Consider the following 14,955-nt stretch of genomic DNA (forward strand, 5'->3'; position numbering starts at 1 on the left):
ATGCAATGTCTCTGAAACATGTCTCCCCCCTCCAGCTGCTCTTTCAGCCCCCGGGGACCCCCTCTTGCTGGGACAGGGCTCTCTGCCCTGCAGCCCCCCACCTCCCCCCCCGCAGCCCCCACCAGAGCTGCCCAGGGGTCCCCAAGAGAGCCAAGCGGGTCCCCCGACCTGGTCCCTTCGCCCCCCCCCCTCGAAGGCTCCCCGTTCCCCCGCCCGGACGCCCCTTCCCAGCCCCGGAGCCCCAGGCAGAGAGACGGGCTCCTCCTCCCGGACACGGGTTCCCCTTTCCCACGCACACGCGCCCAGTCCCGGCTTCTTCCCCACCAGGCGCCCCTCCTCTCGGCCCGGGGGCCCCGCACCCTCCCAGGCCCCACCAAGGACCCCCCCCCCCATTCCGGGGCCAGGCGGGCCCAAGCGCGGCCTCTTCCCCAGGGAGAGGGCAGCTCTGCGCCTGCGCAACGCCGCCGCTCCTCCGCGCCCCGCTCGCCAAGAGTTAAGTGGCACCGAGTTGGTTTCCTAGAGAGGACAGGAAATGAAATTGGGGACAGCTCCCCTCCACGTCACTTCCTGCAAGAGGGTCTCCTCGTGGAGAGCGGCCTCGCCCTCGCCTGCGGGCCTTTGGTGGGTCTCTTCTCTGTTCCGCCTTGGGGAGAAGGGGGAGGGGGGTCCAGGGCTGGCCGGGGGGGGGGGGGAACCTGTGGAACTCCCTCCCCCAGGAGCCAGGGGGCCCCAAACAGGGCCGAGGTCGGAGGAAGGTAATGGGGCCCTTTCTATGTCCAGCTGTCCTTTGGCCACAGCAAATGGTCGCTGGTTTTTGTACTGAATATCTATCTGCAAGGTGGTAATTTGCACTTAGCCAAATATGTATTTTATCAAAGTCATTGTTGAACTGAAACACAATAAAGAAATGTATTAATAGTGAAATACGATGAAGAAGTATATTAATAGTGAAGTCATCATTAAGCTCTAACTTAAAATGATTTTTCTTCATAATGCAAACACATTGGCATAGGGCAATAACAAAAGTTCCTTCAGAAACACAATTTACAAAGACTCATAATCAAGTCTCTAGAAACGTGTGATAACATGAAATAATAAGAGGTGTAAATATATGAGGCAAACTACTAATAATTATAAATAGCTTTATTAATATGAAATTAAGTGTTATAACCTGTACAATGCAATTGTAGTTAATACAATGTGTTTTTATATAATATCAATGCAGTATCACCATAGTAGTCCACACTGTTCATTGGGACAGCAGACTTTTGTACCCTGTTACACTTACTGAGTGTAAATGACAGTATTTCTAGTAATATATCACATTCATAAATAATACCGATACTATATATGCCTGTACATCAAAAAATTATTAAACAGGACTAATTATATTAATGCATCTACCCAATACCCATTCAGCTGTATAATTTTATCATGATTCATTGTATACTGTGGATTCAAACAGTACACAAACATGATCTAAGTTACAGTACTTTGCTTGCTTTTGCCAAAGCAAAATCACTGATGATATCATCAAACAATAAACTGCATAGCTTGTCATTTTCTGTGCACATGCTGCTGAGGTAACATAATTTATCTTGAAACTTTGTTGTTCTAAATTCATTTTTTATCCTCTTCAGCTGAGAAAAAGATCTTTCTCCATGGCAATTTGCATTCATCATTCAAATGAACATTCTCAGAATTGCTTCTACATTAGGGAATGCTGACTGGAGCTGGCCATTAAATGCCCCAGGAATCCAAGGCAGGAGAGGCCCTCCTGGAAAGGGAGCAAGCGGAGGAGGGTGGGCGCGAAAGAGGCAACCCCCACCCTTGAGTGATGAGAGTTGCTAGGGGACCTGCTGACAAGGAGGATGGAGGCCATGGGCGTAGCCAGGATTTCCGGGGGGGGGGGGGCAGCCAAAGCATCTGCTGGCGGGTGGGGGGGAGAGAACCTAAATTAATTGTGTGTTTTCAAAGCTTTTCAATATTTTTTTTAGGATCTAGTGGGGCAGCTGGATGGTGTCTCTTAAGAACTGTGAGCATCCTTAACAAACTACGGTTCCCAAGACTCTTTGGAGGAAGCCATCTCGCTTGGCAGATGGTTAATTAATTGGTTTGAATACAACCAAAAATGCAGGATAGAACATAGTGAGCAGAGAACAGGGAGCATTCCACATGGCAAAGCCCTTGTGGTTGTGCTTAGATTAAGAGTGAGTCATGGGCCTTTCTCCTCTTCCATTGCCAATTAAATAATATAAAGTGTTAGTCTGTTGATGAACTTAGGCCCAGAAATGAACTGGCAACCAATGCAGGTATTTAAAACAGGAATTACATGTATGCCAAAGGATTTTCGTGGGTCTGCAATGAGGAGGGGTAGATGCCACCTGTCAGGCTTCAGGGAATCCCATCCCTCCCCCAGTGGCCAGCCAAGAAGTAGACAACAAGAAGAGTTCCTACTGAGTCCTTTATTCAATATTTACAGAGAGAGACTTTGAACAGCGCCTCTCCATTGCAGTAATGGCGTTGTTCTGAGTAAAGTCCCACTTGTCTCTCCTCTTCTACATCAACCCTGTGTCGGCTGATGTGTGCTTTCTGCCTCTGAGCTGTTCTCTTAATGCACTCTCAATGCACGCTGGATCCTGGGAGAAGGAGGGTCAGGAATGCTTTCTGAAGACACGGAGTCTGTCAGCTGTCTCTCCCCTGGTGCTGCTTCTTCCTCCTGCTGCTCTCCCAATATTTCTCAGCTTCTCCCCTCTGCAGCCTCTGAGCTATGACCTTCTGCAAACCACTGTTGTCAATCTATACTGTCCTCTTCTCGGGAAGGTTCAGGAGGAGGGAAGGTGATCTCCACCATTCCTGTTCGGTCCAGTCCCTGACACCACCTGGAGCCTGTTGGAGAAAAGGTGGGATAGAAATGCCATTAGTAAAAGAGGGAACCCAGTTGAGAACCCAACCGCTGCATTTGGGTCCAGTTTCCAAGGCGTCTTCCAGGGCAGTTCCACCCAGAGGGCCTTGCAACCATCCCATTGGATCCAGAGCAGGAAGTCCCATGGCCACATCCTGTCTGTGCCAAAGGGACGGTGGCTGGAGCTAGACATGGGCCCTCCTGCTTACCAAAGCCACCCAAGCAGATATGGCTGGATTGGGGTGAAGCTCTGTACTATGAAGTGGGGTTGGGATACAAATGACTCACTTGTCATTCACAGTTATGACTTCTTCCTCCTCCTCTCCCCACGCTTGCTCAGGGAACACTCTTCTTCTCTTGGCTGTGTATTGAAGAAGAATGTGTTTGATTCGTAGGATTTGTTGCACCTTGCATTAGAACTTGGCAGAGGACCAAGGGGCTTCTTCCAATCTCTTGGAGACTTCCTGGGAACACAGATGGATGAGCAAGAATCAGCTGGCCCTGAAGCAGGAAGAGGCCATGCCATGGAAACTGGGAACAGTGGGGGATTCTGGGAAAACTCCGTGCAGAAGATCCTGGGTGAGGAGGACACCCTTTGCTCAGAGGTGCAGAGCCAGCAGCTCAGTCAGTTCTGCTACCAGGAGGCCAAAAGACCACGAGAGGTTTGCAACCAACTCTACCACCTTTGCCATCGATGGCTGAAGCCAGAAAGGCACACGAAAGCTGAGATGCTGGACCTGGTGATCTTGGAGCAGTTCCTGGCTGTCCTTCCAGCGGAGATGGAGAGCTGGGTGAGGGAATGCGGAGCGGAGACCAGTTCCCAGGCGGTGGCCCTGGCTGAAGGTTTCCTCCTGAGTCAGGCAGAGGAGAGGAAGCAGGCAGAGCAGCAGGTGAGAGAGACTTTCCTCTGGATACTCCCAAGGGGCTCCAAAGAGGAGGGAGAGTATGCCAAATTATTTACTAATGGCCCATCCTTTTTTTGGAAATCTACTACTACTGCTACTGCTATTATTGTTGTTGTTGTTGTTGTTGCTGCTGCTGCTACTGCCATTGTTGTTGTTGTTGTTGTTATTATTATTATTATTATTATTATTATTATTATTATTATTTTAATACCACACCCATGTGGCTGGGTTTCTTCCAGCACATAGAAAAGCATAATAAGACATCAGATGTCTTCTAAAAGTTATGCAGTTCTTTATCTCCTTATCATCTGATGGGAGAGTATTCCACAGGGTGGGTGCCACTGTCGAGAAGGTCCACTGCCTTGTTCCCTGTAATAATGATGATGGTGATGATGATGATAATTTATTGTTTATATCCCGCCTTTCTGGCTGGGTTTCCCTAGCCACTCTGGGTGGCTTCCAACCAAATATTAAAAACACAATACAGCATTAAACATTAAAAATATCACTAAACAGGACTGCTTTCAGATGTCTTTTAAAAGTAAGGTAGTTGCTTATTGCCTTGACACCTGATGGGAGGGCATTCCACAGGGCAGGCACCACTACCGAGAAGGTCCTCCCTGGTTCCCTGTAACTTTGCTTGTTGCAGAGAGGGAACCAGCAGAAGACCCTCAGAGCTGGACCTCCGGGTCCGGGTTGAACAAAGGGGGTGGAGACGCTCCTGTGGGTATACTGGGCCTTTGAGGCCATTTAGGGCTTTGAAGTTCAGCGCCAACACTTTGAATTGTGCTGGGAAACGTTCTGGGAGCCAGTGAAGATCCTTGAGGACCAATGTTTTATGGTCCTGGCAGCCAACCCCAGACACCAGTCTAGCAGAAGCAGGAAACAGCTTTCACCTCTGTCCCTGAAGGCACTTGCCTCTGCCATTCCTTTTCTAACCCTTCTCCCCATTCTCTGTTTTGAATCCATGTTGCTCTTTCAGAGGAAGGATCTTTTGGCAGAAATGGGTCTTGATTCTTCTGAGGCAGAGAAGACTCCGCTGGACGCCAGAGTGAGGCCTCTGGGTAAGGAGGAAGGAGGGTTTTCTCCCCCGTTTTGTCACATTCTCTTGGTTTTGAAACTAATCTGTGAGTTCTTTACATCTTTTGGGTGAAGACACTTGGAGCCCAGAGCTCGGGGGGGGGGGGGGGAGATGTATTTGTGCCCAACCAATATATGAAATGGGTACAAATGTCCAAAGGTATTCAGCAGGGGAGACTTTTACAATAGTAATTTTTATTAGTTTTCAATTACAGTCCTATAATAGCCTCATTACAACAATGCCAAATTACAATACAATTACTAATACCAACCCAAATTATATAATTTAGGTGGCCCCCCCACAATGGTTTGATGATTTTCTTTATTTCTGCATTCCAAAATCTTATTAATTTCAATTACACTCCAGTCAAGATAACAATCATTTATACAACAACTGCAATATTAATGACTTCCATTCATTTTGACACATTAAATAATATATAAAACTACAAGTGAGGCACTCCAGCTATATCCTTATTCTTCCTGTGTGTGGCAATCTTTCTGTTCATGATGTTTCTTCCTGTCCTTGTAAAATGTTCTGTCTATTTTTCCTGGTTGTTGCTGTTCTCCATCATTCCTTGGGCAGAGCTAATATCCCACTGTGGTTTCAGAAATCCTCCATCGCTCTGTCCCATGCTTCGTTGTTTGGCAACTTTAGCAGCAGCTGCAAAAATCACACAGTCTCAATAAATAACCTGTTTTTGCCACTTTTCTTCTCCGCCTGGGAAGGAGAGGGATCTGTCGATCAGCTCCTTCACAACTTGCAGATTGCTTACATCTCTCTATCTGGCCGAATATAAACGCACAGTTATCCAATTAAATTAAATTCCAAGTCCTTTTAGCATTATTCAGTTCAGTCCATAAATAATAAAGGATAGGGAAGAGTCAGCTCTAATTTTCCATTGTAAACATTTTGTAAAATAGAGCTTCCCTCCCTTTTTCCTTTTTTTTTTACACACAAAGTTCCATTTGATGTTATATTCCATATCTGCAATCCAGTTTCATCCTTGCACACCTGTACATATATAATTTGAACTATCATTCAATGGTGGGTTGCCAAATCATAAATGTAGAGAAGAAAACTTTATATAAAGAATCCGTAGGCTTCCCTCCCCCCATCTTTTGCACCAAATGAAGTCTTCTCTCAAATTCAACCCTTAAAGACCTTGCAGCTGTTTCAGTCCCACAGTTTATCATCTCATCCCTTCCAGCAACATCTGTACATTACTCCAAATTGAGCTCCAATTGACAGGAAAACCTCCGCTCCTTAATGGCTACGAAGGAGGGTTTTCAGCAGGCGAAGGGCTTTCGCACTCAGCGCCTCCCTGCCTCCCACAACCCATGCCGGAGCGAGAGCCAGGTACTGAGACGAACTGGGAGTGAAGCCCGTTCGCCCTGTCCCTGGGGTAACTTGCGAGGAGAATTACCTTCAACCATCCTTGTTTTTCGTTTGCCAACGATCTCCCGCTGCCCCATTAAGGCAGAGCGGAACCGGAAGCTAGCAGGGGAGACTTGGACGATGCCCCATCTGTACTGAGAGATGCACTGTTTCACCTCTGAGAGAAGCAGGCGCTCACGGTTTCCACTTACCTTTGTCTCTCCCAGGTGGCGGAATGATGCCACCAAGACCTGCTCCTTCATCTTTTCATGGTGGTGGAGGGGAGGCAGCGGCTGTGGACCCAGATCAGGTAAGGGGAAGGAGCCTTGTGGGGAAGGACTGCTTGGATGCAGACTGGCTGGACACAGTTGGATGCAGAGGAATGGTGGGAGGAGCCAGAGAAGAGGGAGCCGACTGGGAGGAGGAGGTGTCTGAAACTGGAGAGGGAAGAGGGCTCAGGGAGCAGAGGGAGTCTGTGGCAGAGAGCAGCCCTGACTCAGAGGCAGAAGCTGCAGCAGGAGAGAGGGATGAGGAAGGCAGAGAGGGGTCTGGCCGCTGTAGACAACAACAGAGCCAAGTGGGAGTGAATGTTCTCTAAGAGGACAGCCTTTTTCCTTTTCTGTTAGGATACAGTTTGCTTTGAAGATGTAGCTGTCTATATCACAGATGAGGAGTGGGCGTTGCTGGATCCTGACCAGAGAGCTCTGCATCAGGAGGTCATGGAGGAGAATCGTGGGATGTGGGACTCTCTCAGTAAGGCTCCCTATTGGCTCATCCTATCTGTTTTGTAATTCAAGATATATATCTAGGTGATGAACCTCTGATATTTTGATGGGGCTCAACAGCACTACCCACAGCACTCGCCCACTACAAGGCAGCTGACTTAGACCATGCCTGTCCAGTGTCAGTGTTCCCAAATATTTCACCAGCTCTTAAAATTTGTTTAGATTTATTACTGCATATTGAACTGCGTGAAAAGGACAGTAGTGACTTTGAAAAAATATGGGAACCATTTACAACATTCCTACAGAAACAAAAAAACAACATGGACTCGTTGGCAGTTTATAGCTTTATTGATAGAGAAAAAGAAATTTTACAATGTGACAAAATATTATTTTATACAAATAGCAGAATGTAATATATGAGGTAATAAACCAGAAATGGAAGCTGAGGGAAGTCAACAGGGTGGGGAGAAACTGGAAAATGAATGTTATTGATAGTGGATATTTGTTACGAGAAAAAGAAAACCAATAAAAATTATTTTTAAATAATTACTGCATATTGAACAACTTAACATATTGAATATATCTTAATTTTGGACAGGGAACTTTCCAGCATTGGCCACCATTTAAATAATAATAAAAGTACATTTTATTCATGAGGATAGTACAGATCCATATTTAAATTTGAACAAAAAGATGCTACCAAGTTAAGCTAAAAATAGTTAAGAGAGAGAAAACATCTAATACTCAACTTGATTTGTTTATGAAAGTAGACATTTTTACAGAACAAAATGAACATTATAACATCTAACTCCCTTCAGTTCTTTCCCTGTCACAAACCTTAATGAGCATTGCTCCATAATTTTGAGCTGCACTTCTTCCCTGGACTCTAATTCGTTTGCCTCTGAGTTTCAGGTGGTGATAAATTGGAAATGAAGAACAAGGGAGAGCACAATGAATTTCACACAGTGGAGGAGCCATATCAGGATTCAGATTGTGGAGAGAGCTTCAGTCAGAGCTCCTCTTCCTCTTCCCATCAAAGAAATCCCCTTGAGAAGAAGCCCTATCAGTGCTTGGAATGTGGAAAGAGCTTCACCAGGAAATTATATCTCACTTCCCATCAAAGAATTCATACAGGGGAGAAACCCTATCAGTGCTTGGAATGTGGAAAGAGCTTCACCTGGAAAATAAGTTTCACTTCCCATCAAAGAATTCATACAGGGGAGAAAACATATCAGTGCATGGAATGTGGAAAGAGCTTCAGGAGGAACTCAGATCTTACTTCCCATCAAAGAATTCACACAGGAGATAAACCCTTTAAGTGCTTGGAATGTGGAAAGAGCTTTACTTGGAAAGAAACTCTCACTTCCCATCAAAGAGTTCATGCAAGGGAGAAACCCTTTAAGTGCTTGGAATGTGGAAAGAGCTTCACCTGGAAAATAAGTTTTACTTCCCATCAAAGAATTCATACAGGGGAAAACCCCTATCAGTGCCTGGAATGTGGAAAGAGCTTCACCAGGAAAGAAAGTCTCACTTCCCATCAAAGAGTTCATGCAAGGGAGAAACCCTTTAAGTGCTTGGAATGTGGAAAGAGCTTCAACTGGAAACTGAGTTTAGCTTCCCATAAAATAATCCATACAGGGGAAAAACCATATCAGTGTGTGGAATGTGGAAAGAGCTTCAGTCAGAGGACCAATCTCACTGCCCATCAAAGAATTCATACAGGGGCGAAACCCTATCAGTGCTTGGAATGTGGAAAGAGCTTTACCTGGAAAATAAGTTTTACTTCCCATCAAAGAATTCATACAGGGGAAAACCCCTATCAGTGCCTGGAATGTGGAAAGAGCTTCACCAGGAAAGAAAGTCTCACAGCCCATCAAAAAATCCATACAGGGGAGAAACCATATCAGTGCATGGAATGTGGAAAGCGCTTCAGTCAAAGCAACAATCTCACTTCCCATCAGAGAATTCACACAGGGTAGAAACCATTTCAGTGCCAAGACTGATTGGAGGGATTTATGAAAATCTGGTCTCATTTTTAAAGTTCTTTAAAAAAAAACCATTTGAGCTCTTAAAAGGACTGAGAGTTGGCTAAAAAAGCTAATAGCAGGACAGGTTTGGACAAGTTTGCTTCTCTTCGAAGGAAAATATGTCTTCTACTGTGAGACAGTTAAAGAGAATTGGATTACTGCAACACAACCACTCTTCTCTGGACATCTAAATTGCTGTGTCCTCTTGGACACATTGTTTCTTTTTTCTTTCTTGTGGTTCCTCTCTTAAAGTAATTATTTGGTTAATTCGAATCTTAATTTGAGAAATTGGATCTTATGTTAAACAGTTCTGGGTATCAGGCTGGATGGAAGAGAGAGGGCTGGAAAATACAGGAAACAGGATCTCTTAGGAAAGAGTTATTCTGAGGCCTTGAGAAACTGATAAGGTGATGCTGGAAAAGGGAGAGTGAGATTTTGACTATGGCAGTTAAAAACAGTTAACACCAGGCCTGAGTAGAAGATCTTCAGAGCAAGACCCAGGGGACAGGTCCCCATCTGAATTGGTGGAACTTTTTGCTGGCTTAAAAAAATACCGGACTAAAGAGATGAAGGAAAAGTTGGAGAAGCTATTAGCCCGAATTGATAGAAATAGTGAAATGGTGACAAATTTGACCACTAAAGTAGAGACACTGACAAAGAAAACAGAAGCACTTGATGTCTACATGAAAGGAAGGGAGGAAAAATCTAAAAAGCTGGAAAGGGAGACCAAAAAATGGAAATCAGAACAGGAGATGCTTAGGATTGATGTGGACGGTTTGGGTGGAAGTCAAGAGGCTTTTTGGGCCGCTTTGGCAGTCCTTGAGATGAGACAGAAAGCCCAGCCTCTGAGACGGAGAGGAGGGAGGAGAGCCAGGCCTTCTGAATCTCAGGCAGTGAACCCTGTAGTAACAATAATGATAATTTTGTTATTTTTACCCTGCCCATCTCCCTGGGATGCCCCAGCCACTCTGGGCAGCTTCCAAAAAATATAAAAACATAATAAAACATCAAACATTAAAAACTTCCCAATACAGAGGTGACCTTCAGAAGTCCTCTAAAAGTTGCATAGTTATTTCCTTGACATCTGATGGGGGGGGGCGTTCCACAGGGTGGGTGCCCCTACCAAGAAGCCCCCCTGCCTCGTCCACTGTAACTTCTTGCAGTAATGTAACATTTAAGTAAGGGCACTTAGAATCATAGAATCATAGAGTTGGAATAGACCACAAGGGCCATTGAGTCCAACCCCCTGCCAAGCAGGAAACACCATCAGAGCACTCCTGACATATGGTTGTCACGCCTCTGCTTAAAGACCTCCAAAGAAGGAGACTCCACCACACTCCTTGGCAGCAAATTCCACTGTCAAACAGCTCTTACTGTCAGGAAGTTCTTCCTAATGTTTAGGTGGAATCTTCTTTCTTGTAGTTTGGATCCATTGCTCCGTGTCCGCTTCTCTGGAGCAGCAGAAAACAACCTTTCTCCCTCCTCTATATGACATCCTTTTATATATTTGAGCATGGCTATCATATCACCCCTTAACCTCCTCTTGAGAAATAATAATGCCGATATGACAAGTTTCTGCTGCATGCTGTTATGTCAAGAATTTAAGAAAACATCCAAATTGTTTTAAGGTGATGCACATCATAATTATATTTTTTAGCCACTGAAGAAGTTTAATTTGGCAGCTGCTAAACACATTTGTTCAATACACAAAGTGTTTTTCAGCACACAGAAGTCCATATGCTTTCCATTTTTGTTCCCCTACTCTTACATTGCTCACTACAAGGCAGCTGACTTAGACCATGCCTGTCCAGTGTCAGTGTTCCCAAATATTTCACCAGCTCTTAAAATTTGTTTAGATTTATTACTGCATATTGAACAATTGAGCATATTGAATATATCTTAATTTTAGACAGGGAACATTCCTTCATTGTCCATCATTTAAATAATAATAAAAGAACACTTTATTTATGAACGTAGTACAGATCCATATTTAAATTTGAACAAATTGATGTTACTGTTAAGCTGTGTTAATCTTTTAAAAACTTAAGTGAGAGAAAACAGCCAATACTCTATTTGTATATGAAACTAGACATTTTTACAGAACAAAATGAACATTATAACATCTAGCTCCCTTGAGTTCTTTCCCTGTCACAAGCCTTAATTAGCATTCCTCCATAATTTTGAGCTGCACTTCTTCCCAAGCCTCTAATACGTTTGCCTCTTAGTTTCAGGTATTGAGGAACTGGAAATGAAGAACAAGGGAGACCACAATGAAATCCATACAGTGGAGGAGCCATATCAGTATTCAGACTATGGAGAGAGCTTCAGTCAGAGCTCCCATTCCTCTTCCCATCAAAGAAATCCCCTTGAGAAGAAACCCTATCAGTGCTTGGAATGTGGAAAGAGCTTCACCTGGAAAAAGAGTTTCGCTTCCCATCAAAGAATTCATACAGGAGAGAAACCATATTGTTGTTTGGAATGTGGAAAGAGCTTCAGTCGAAAGGACAGTCTCACTTCCCACAAATCACATCATACAGGAGAGAAACCTTATCAGTGCTTGGAGTGTGGAAAGAGCTTCATCTGGAAACAGACTTTAGCTTCCCATCAAAGAATTCATACAGGGGAGAAACCACATTGTTGTTGGGAATGTGGAAAGAGCTTCAGTCAGAGGACCAATCTCACTTCCCATCAAAGAGTTCATACAGGGGCGAAACCCTATCAGTGCTTGGAGTGTGGAAAGAGCTTCACCTGGAAAGAAAATCTCACTTCTCATCAAAGAATTCATACAGGGGAGAAACCCTATCTGTGCTTGGAATGTGGAAAGAGCTTCACTAGGAAAGAAAATCTCACTTCCCATCAAAGAATTCATACAGGGGAGAAACCCTATCAGTGTTTGGAATGTGGAAAGGGCTTCAGTCGAAAGGATAGTTTCACTTATCATCAAAGAATTCATACAGGGGAGAAACCATTTCAGTGCTTGGAATGTGGAAAGAGCTTCACCTGGAAAGAAGGTCTCACTGCCCATCAAAGAATTCATACAGGGGAGAAACCATTTCAGTGCCAAGAGTGTGGAAAAAGCTTCAGTCACAGCTACCATCTCGCTTCCCATCGAATAATTCACACAGGGGAGAAACCATTTCAGTGCCAAGAGTGTGGAAAAAGCTTCAGACATAAGAGCAGCCTCACTTCCCATCAAAAAACTCACGGTGAAGGAAGACTAGTAGTGTTTGTGTAGGGATTTAATTTTAGGAGGCATTATTATTTTTTAGATTTACATACTGCCCTTCATCAAAAAATCTCAGGGTGGTTCACAAAATAAAATACAATGTAAAAGCATGAACAAATAGCTAAAAGAAAAACAACACAGCAACACCACCTTTACCATAAACATTTAAAATGCTGTGCAGTGGGAGACTTCTGGTTTCTGCAGATGGCGGTCGGAGTGCGAGTTTCTGCAGAGTGCGAGTCTGATCGCTCTGACACACTTGAGCCCCATGGAGCAACAGGGAGAAGCACTAAGGCAGAGTGCGCAAAAAAAACCTGAGAGGGTTCTCCAGGTGTGGAGGGTCCAACAGCCCGCAAAAGCTTCTCCAGCTGCCCTCGATTCCTCTGCTGAAAGGCACGGGGAGTGGGTGTGGGGAGCAGTGACGGAGCCAGTGGTCCTGGCAGCAGCACAACTCTGTGGGAGACAAGCCTCCACTCTAGGCTGAAGCAGAGATTTCCCAAAACTACTTACAGCCGATGGGAAGGTAAAGAAGATTTTATAAAAGATTGTATTCAACTAAATTCGGCACCAGACAGAGAAAAAAAAAGGAGGTTCGTCCTCATCTCCTAGGTAATAGCCCCTGCATTGGGAAAGTTTGTAAGTGGGAAAGTTACCAGCTTATTTGATATAAATGGATAGCAGCTTGCTGATGGGAAAGTTGGATTAAAAGCAACCCAAACCCATTCTCATTTCTTATTGGATTTATAATTGTGAACATGACCTTGCATCCAATAAACCCGATGTCTGCAGGAGAACACCCATTAAGTGGAGTGAGTACCTGGAAATACTTGTGAGTTTGGCAAGGCACACTTTGATTGGAGGGATTTTTGAAAGTCTGGTTTCATTTTTAAAAAATAAATAATTGTCCAGTAGCACCTTAGAGACCAACTAAGTTTGTTCTGGGTATATTATTTTGTGTGCATGCACACTTCTTCAGTTGGAGAATTATTAAAAAATTCTGGGAAAGGATTTATAATGAACAGAAAAAAATGTTTAAAATGACCTTTGTTTAAAAACCAGAAGCTTTCTTAATAGGTTCAGTAGATGCTGAACTACTCAAAGAACAGAAGATATTCATGTATGCTACAACAGTGGCCCGGATCCTGTTAGTTCAAAGATGGAAGGAAGAAACTTTGAAGAATGGCGAATCAAACTTATGGACTATGCAGAGATGGTGAAGCTAACAACAAAGCTCAGAGACTATGATAATGAGAAATTCAAAAAATAGTGGGAAACATTTATTGTATATGTGCAAAGAACACTAAACAAGTTGAAACATTAGCAGCTTTGGACTAAACGCTTGCAATTACCAGAAATTTGGATAATTTAGGATATAATAGTGGATTAATAGTAGATATGGATATGCAGAAGAATTTAGTGTATATAAGGAACCAGAAGTGGGAATGATAATGATGAAAGGATAAAGATATACATATGGGGGGGGGGGCACGTATTTTCAATGTTAATTGTGGAATCTTGTTTTGTGGAAAGTAAAACAATAAAAAAAAAATGCTGTACAGTGGGGGTGTAGCTTGCTGCTGAGTCGAATTGTGGCTTGATTTCAAGTCTCCAGCACCCTCGGAAATGAAACTCCCCTGAACGACTGCAAAATCAGTCCTCGTCACCTTTCTCAGTACACCCCCTGAAAGGTAATGCTGTAATTTTATTTATTTATTTATTTATTTATTTATACCCAGCCACTCTGGGCAGCTTCCAACAGAATATTAAAATACAATAATCTATTAAACATTAAAAGCTTCCCTAAACAGGGCTGCCTTCAGATGTCTTGTGTGGCCCAAAAAGTAAATTAGTGAGGCTTGTCTGCAGTATAGACTAAGTAGGCTGAAGCCTAGGTCCTCTAAATCTAGGGGGCCTCAGCGGGCAGTCTCCCCTCTCACCAAATTGTAAACCCAAGACTTCATGTGAGGGCAGGGCAACTTGGGCCCAGCACCTACGAGACTCGGGGCCAGCCAGTGGAGCCCTATTTGAAACTCTGGGGCCCAACTTGAATTTTTTTTGTGGGGCTCTAGTTCACAGCCAAAATCTGCAGAATCTTAGAGATATAAATCTGTGTGTAGGTCATTTTCACAAGGCCAGCAAAGCCCTTCAGAAATCAGGCCTGTTATTGAGTTCTTGTGCAAGTTTGTACAGTTCACCTCTGGATTTTTTAAGGAAAATTAGAGATTTTGATGAGCTTGAGAAACAAGCAAAAGCCACCTTGCCAAATGTTAACTGCAAAACAAGGAGACAAAGAGTTAGGGAACGGTAAAGAAATGACTGAAGTTCACCTGATGCTTTAGGCTTAGATGCACTTTCTTCAAGAGAGAGGTTTAGGATAAAATCCTTTATTCCTATATAAGTTGCACTTAAAGCCAATTTTAAAAAGTACTGTGTACAGTGATGTCCTTTTCCCCCCCATTCTTGCTATTCTGATAGTATCTAAGCAAGAAATTCAGTGAGGTGTTGCACTGTTGATGGAAGCATCCCCAGAAGATGCTGACCCAAAATTCATTGATGAACTTTTGCACTTTCGCCTGAGAAACAAAGCCATAGGCTTACAGCAGAGCCTTCTCTGTCTCATACAGACCTTTATCAAATTCTATACAAGGGGAAAAAATCAGATGGACTTTCCTAATGTGGAAACAATCTTGCAGCTATTTCTTAGCTTTA

The 14,955-nt window shown here is 43.8% G+C and overlaps 1 protein-coding gene across 1 annotated transcript; it reads left to right on the top strand.

The window, feature by feature from the left end:
* The first annotated feature begins 522 nt into the window (after window positions 1–522).
* On the top strand, window positions 523–13,456 carry LOC144328558 (uncharacterized). Its single transcript, XM_077932523.1, is given in 8 exon segments — window positions 523–621; window positions 3,246–3,795; window positions 4,793–4,874; window positions 6,496–6,578; window positions 6,895–7,021; window positions 7,906–8,983; window positions 11,229–12,144; window positions 12,146–13,456. Coding segments are annotated over 7 exon segments (2,796 nt in total). The 5' UTR covers window positions 523–621; window positions 3,246–3,381; the 3' UTR covers window positions 12,242–13,456.
* Window positions 13,457–14,955: the final 1,499 nt, after the last annotated feature.

This window comes from Podarcis muralis, chromosome 7 (genome assembly GCF_964188315.1).
Source record: "Podarcis muralis chromosome 7, rPodMur119.hap1.1, whole genome shotgun sequence".
Lineage (NCBI taxonomy): Eukaryota > Metazoa > Chordata > Lepidosauria > Squamata > Lacertidae > Podarcis > Podarcis muralis.